General features: G+C 39.7%; 1 protein-coding gene across 1 annotated transcript in view; it reads left to right on the top strand.

The window, feature by feature from the left end:
- SHISAL1 (shisa like 1) overlaps window positions 1-5,324 on the top strand; it is a gene marked incomplete at its 3' end in the record, with an annotated part of 65,306 nt that extends 59,982 nt beyond the window's left edge. The window contains exon 4 of the mRNA XM_083366369.1: window positions 4,758-5,324. Coding sequence (XP_083222495.1) covers window position 4,758 — 1 coding nt within the window. The remainder of the gene's footprint in view (window positions 1-4,757) is intronic.
- Between the last annotated feature and the right edge of the window lie 1,263 nt (window positions 5,325-6,587).

Consider the following 6,587-nt stretch of genomic DNA (forward strand, 5'->3'; position numbering starts at 1 on the left):
GTTCCTGAATATTTTGTGCCCACTTTATCATGTAGTCTTTAACCAGAAACGGAAACGGAACTGGTTAAAAAGATTTTTAAAAAGTAAAAAAATCAAGAAAGAACAGGTGCAAAAAGAAAAGGAAAAACTATAAAAATAGAAAAAAAGAATGACTTCTGGCTTTCTTTGGTACAGATATGAAGAAAAAAAATAACACAAACTCTTATGCTAAGATTAACATTTGTCTACATTATTTCTATAATCCCAGATAATTCCAATAATTAAATCTCAAACTCAACATTTAATTTCTTTCAGTTTCTTGCAAAAAAAACCAAAAGCGGTTTCCAGGTAGAAATAAAATTGGTCAATTTTTTTTTAATCAAGCTGTCAATTTTACCATCTATTCCAGACGTGTCAAACTCACGACATCACGTGACATCGTGCAACGTATTGGCAGAATTTTGCCATTGCCAGCAATGGGTTGGCTGCGGCTTCCGGATGATGCATCCACCCGCGGGCCGGCAGTTTGACACCCCTGTTCTATTCCAATGCTGGTTCAGGATTTCTGGGAGTTAGTCTACATATACAGTATCTTAAAGTTGCCAAATATTGAGATACACCATATATCTCAATATGACTAAAAATATCTTATCTTATCCTGAGGAGACTTACATGAAGTTGGGGCCTGAAGTTAGAGTTACCATATCTACCAAATCTAGAGGTCTTTGGATTACTAGAGGTTAATTAGAGGTAGAAAGCTCTAAAAAAAACCTTACTTCAGGATGTTGAATAGGATAAGTCCAGAGTCACCTTGTACAGGAGATGGGCAGCATAAAAAAATGAATACATAAATAAGTCACATATCTGTGATTGTGTGCATTTAAAAGATTGTCAAAAGTTATTGTAGAAGGAGAGTTGTGTCTGTGGTGTATTAAAAACTGTGTCTGGAGCACTAACATTTCCTTATAAGCTGCGTAGGTTTCATGAGATGCAGCTTTTTAATAAAAGCTAATCTCTTAATTACATTTCTTAGTTGGGAAAGGAGCATTTCAGAACACACAGTTGGCATATTTTATTTAATGACTCTGTAGTGGACAGAAAACCTACAGCTTCTAAAGAGACACTTTGCAAAAGCTCTCAACTACTTTTAATGTGTTTTTACGTTGTATAATTGGAATCTCCTCTTTGTTTTAAACATGTAAATCTAAAGCCATCATACCAAAAAATAGAATCATTTTAACACCAGAAGCTTCCCATCTCAAAATTATCTTTGCAGCAAATGCCTTTTGCAAACCCTCTGGCACCACAGATTTAGTGCACAAATGTGCATTTGGGGGGGGGCGGGGAACAGCCTCTGGCAATAGCAAATTTCATGAAGCCTAATTAAAACATCATCTCCCATTCTGCCAAACCAATGAGCAGAATCTTTTCCATGGGATCAAAGGCGCTTTCAGCACCATGTAGCCCATACGTCGATTTTTATTATATTTTTGAGGCATCTAAACATCTGATGTTCAATTATAATAAATTGGGAGTTGTTTAAAAACTCTTGCTTTGCTCTATTTTGTTTTGTTTTAATTTGATAGTAAACCTGGAAACCAGCCCAGCCATCTTCAGAGACACCCAACAACCACTGAATTTCAAAAGGAGAACATTAGTCATTTGCTTTCAAAAGCTCTTCAGAGACAGCTGAACTGGTTAATTTCATTTTCACTTTGCATATGAAAAGAGGAAGCAGTCGGTGATGGTCATCCTTAATGTAAATGTATAAATGCAAATGAAATCAGCAGATCAGCCTGGTCATTTTTTTTAATACACTTTTGGGCGTAAGCTTCCTACTGCTTCAGATTGTGAAAACGATTGCTTTCTAAAGTCAGTCCTTTGGATATGAGTGTAGAATGATACGTGTGGGAGAAAAATCTGTTTTGTTGATTTATCTATCTGAAGTTGCTGGGGCAGCCAAGTTCAGGTTGTGGTGCCCTGTACTTTCCATAGGATGTCCTCCAGAAAACCTGAAGAACATCAACTGATTAGCTGATGAGGAAAGAGCTGTAGGATCCCAGCTCCCTGTCTGTAATTATTGAGTGCCTGCAATTCTCTCTTTTGGTGGTGTCATAGCCGGACAAACTATTTGTCATTCAGGCAGACACCAGCAAAGTGGCAGTGGGGGCTGTGCTCCTCCAAACAAAGTTACAACCCTGTGCATTCACCTCGGGCAAACTTTCCAAGGTGGAAGTGTGTTGGGCAATCTGGGAGAAGAAAGCTTTGCTTGGAAACAATTCCTAGAGGGCAGCAACATCCCTTTAGAAGTCTGGACTGACCATAGCAATTTGGAAACACACAAAAAAGCCAGTTTTTGTGGCCATATATGAAAAAGGACATTGAAAAATATGTGACCAGCTGCCTGATCTGTGCCTCAGCCAAAAGATGCCCCCCAAAAGACCCCAGGACTGCTACAACCTGTTGCCAGGCTTACCGCCCCATGTAAAGAAATATCTATAGATTTTATTGTGGAATTATCAGAAAGTGCAGGAAACACCATGATTTGGGTCATTATGAACCTATTCTCTAAGCAAGCCTACTTTGTGGTTTGCCCCAAGATTCCATCCACATGAACTCAGGGCAAAACTATTTGTACAACACGTGTATTGGTTGCACAGAGCACCTGAATGCATAATTTCATATCACAGCGTTCAATTTACATCTCTCTCTCTCTCTCTCTCTCTCTCTCTCTCTCTCTCTCTCTCTCTCTCTCTCTCTCTCTCTCTCTCTCTCTCTCTCTCTCTCTCTCTCTCTCTCTCTCTCTTCTGTTTCCATGTCATGTATCACCTTAAAGAGGTGGGGCATCATTGACACAGTTGTGGCTACCATCTTGATTTTTTTGACTTCCCAAGATGCCCTGTGAAGTACTTCTCTAGAATGGATTTTTACATCAAAGATTGTACTTTTTTTCCACTAGGGAACTGTTATGTCCCACTCTTTAAAATGCTATGCTTGAAAAAAGATTTTCAAATTAATATAAGGAATTATCATCTCCTTCTGTAAACAAAATACAATATTTTAAACCCTCTTCCTTGCTCTGTTTTGTTATTTTTCTTCCTTTCCCTTTCTCTTAACCTAGTTTGGTACTATGTTCCTAGTTGTAGCTTGTTTGCTTAAGCCAGTGTTTCTCAACCTCAACAACTTTTAAGATTTATGGACCTCAGCTCCTTCTTGCTGTTCTCTGTTATGGAGCTGTTATGAGCTATTTCACTTCAGATTGTAGTGGGATGGAGCTCAGCTATGATATAGCACCATGGTGGCGAACCCATGGCACGTGTGCCACATGTGGCATGCAGAGCCCTCTCTGTGGGCACGCGTGCCGTCGCCCAGTCCTAGGCCTTCAGCTGGGTTTTATAAAACCTTTTCGCTATAGGCCTTCACCACCATGTGCAAAAAAAAAAAGGTTCAATCAATCAATTTCAACTTCTCACGTGGAAAAAAAACATCTCGCAAAGTTGGAATTGATTGATTGAACTTTTTAGTCCCATCCAGTCTGCAGTTACCACCGCAGCCACGCCCACCCAATGGGCCACGTCCACCCAATTGGCCACACCCACCCAATGGGTCCCACCCAACCAGCACCCGATGATACATAAGTGGGTTTTGGGTTGCAGTGTGGGCACTCGGTCTTTGAAAGGTTCGCCATCGCTGATATAGCACCTTAATCTCCTCTAGGAAGGTGTTCTCAAGAAATGTTCCATTGGATAAGTCTACACACCATACTTATTCAGAACATAATTCAGTTCCTCCATGAGATCCAAATTCCCTTGTCTGGTAGTCATCAATATCCTTCTGCAGTTTGCATGTTTTTACCTTAAAGTAGCCATTCAGAGAAGAACAGAGGGGCACATGAAATAGTTAACTGGTTGGTTGCTTACTTCTGGTAACTTCAAGGATACATTTATGTAGCTTTGGAAAATTATAATGAAATAGTTTTGCTGGCTGGCTGGCTGAATGGATGGATGGATTTTAACTTTCCAGTCTAACCTTACGCGCACACACACACACACACACAAAGAGAGAGGGAGGGAGGGAGGGAGAGAGAGAGGGAGGGAGGGAGGGAGGGAGAGAGAGAGAGAGAGAGAGAGAGAGAGAGAGAGAGAGAGAGAGAGAGAGAGAGAGAGAGAGAGAGAGAGAGAGAGAGGGAGAGAGACTTACCCTCATGGTTTCCAGATTACAGACCTTGGGCTGAATCAATTGGTCCTTACTGGTAACTGGTGGGAGCTGTGTTTGTTAGCTACCTTTCCCTAATGGGCACCATGTCCTTGATTGTGAATTTTGTCTCTTTATTTTAATCTCATGTTTTAAATCTTATTCTGGAAGCCTTCTAGAGTCACTTCATGTCTAAGGCAACAAAGCAGGTAGGCAGATAATTTTAATTTTGCTCTACCTTCCATGCATGATATCCAGCTGTTTTTAATACTGTTAGGAAGCTAGGGAAGGGATAAAATAGGTTAAGGTAGATAAAAAAGAACAGTTCATACTTAAATTCTGTCATATCCAATCCACTCAGAAGAATTACAAACTGGGGCTTGTTCCCAAGTGAACACAGGAAGCAAATAAAATATGCAACTATGACATGTTATTGGGGATGAGCAAACAAGGAATATTCACATCTGTAGTTACATTTTGTCGGTGGCAAATCAGAACCACAAGTCTAGGGGAAAAAATGAGAATTTTTTTTAAGCACCCAGGACACAAATGATTACTTAAAGTATGTTCTCTTTTTTTTCTAGAAAAGATAATATTTTGACATGCCTCGAGATGGAAGAGGTAACATTACAGCCCAGAAAAAGCAACTTTATCTGAAAAGCACAATGGAAAGTTTGTGAACGATTAGGAAAATGAGTCCAAGGAGATGGGTTATTTGAATCTCCCCTATGGCAAGTGATGGTATCCAGAGATCAAGGTGAGGCAATATTACTGAAATGACATCTTGGAAACCCAGGACATCCATCCTGAAAGAAGAAAGAATCTGAAGGAAGACCATGCCCATGGAAATCCAACCTAGGATGAAAAATATACTCCAGCACCAACTGTTGGCCGATACACTTATTTTTTCTCCCCCATTCGTTAAATCTCACTTAAGCCAGCAAGTAAGGATCAAAATAAGAACGTGACTTTTCCCCCAAAAGTTCTCTAGTGAATATTGTCACAGTAGGCCAGATGTGGGTTGGCTTAATCTCTTTGTCCTCATGGATTTCCTCCTTTGGGAGACAGATGAGAGAAAAGCTACAATTCGAAATGGGAAAGAGCATCATTTTAATGGGCAAAAAAAGTAGCAACCTCACATTTCAGTTTCTGAGCACACCAAAGTGGCCTCTCCTACTTGTGTAGATGGGGAATTGGGAAAAGAGCATCTCTTTATCCTGGCCCCAATTGGAAAAATCAAAGAAAAAATGGAAACACTTGTAATAAGTGAAAGCAATAAAACAGCTGCTACCTGTCCAATCATTATCTCATTTGTTCATGTAACCTAGCCTTTGCCTAATGGCTAATCTTAATAATTACTAATAATCCCTCAGGAACCCTGCTGATGTCCTTGTTAAGAGTACCATGAGGATTCCTCGGTTAATGTTCAGGATTGAGGGCAAGCCTTGTACATTCTGAAATAAGTTGATTCAGAAAAGGAATATCATCTGAAGAAAGAGCGTAGCTGATGGTTTGTGGTTACAAAATCCCATTAGGCTCCACCATTTCTACAGAGCAATTTAATAACTATTGGAAGAGCAGTTCAGTTTAGCAGATTATTGTTAGGTTTTTACTGGAAATATTTTTTTTTCTATCGGTATAAGCCTCTTATCCTTTGGCATTTGTGCTGAAAACATTGACCAATTTTCTGCAGAATAGCTGATGGAAAAGGAATGCAAACTAGAATTACACACATTGTATATATACTTTGGGTAGATCCAAGAAAGAATGTAAAGTAATGTAAAAAGAATGTAAAATTTCTTCCATGGAGACATCTTGCCTTGCACACAAAGTTTGGGCAGTTCCTCCTCACAAAGTGAACATCACAATGTTATATTGCCCCTTCTCATGCAGCAGTCCTGCCTTCAGACTGAAACAGCTTGTTCAGATTATCTTGGTTCTCCATTCCTTGCAAGGATCCTGAAATAACTAGAGGAGAGTTATTTCTGTTCTCAAGGTACTGCGTATTTCCCAACTCTTGTAGCAGCAAGGCTTGAGCAGTGCTCCTGCATATTCCATCTCTCCATAAAGGGACTTGGTAGGTTCCTAGGATAGTCCCTGCCCCTGGATGCTTTATTTACCCCATTGTCAATATTTTCTGAGAAATGCAGTAGTCACATGTTCAGGCCAGTGCAAAGAAATGCCCTGAAACTAAGGATCTGCAGCAAAAGGAAAGACAAGTGGAGATTACATCAGCTTCCATATGGTTGATGGATTATGCAGTCTGATGATCTGACCTGCATGTGTGGTTGCGTTACTAGGATTTTTCCCTCAATATTTCTTTAGAATTCAAATAGATTTAAAGTTATACATGAGTTGAGCCTCTTTAAGTTTAAGTTTAAGTTTAAGTTTATTATATTTGTATACCGCCCTTC

This window comes from Vipera ursinii (genome assembly GCF_947247035.1).
Source record: "Vipera ursinii genome assembly, chromosome: 6".
Taxonomy (NCBI): domain Eukaryota; kingdom Metazoa; phylum Chordata; class Lepidosauria; order Squamata; family Viperidae; genus Vipera; species Vipera ursinii.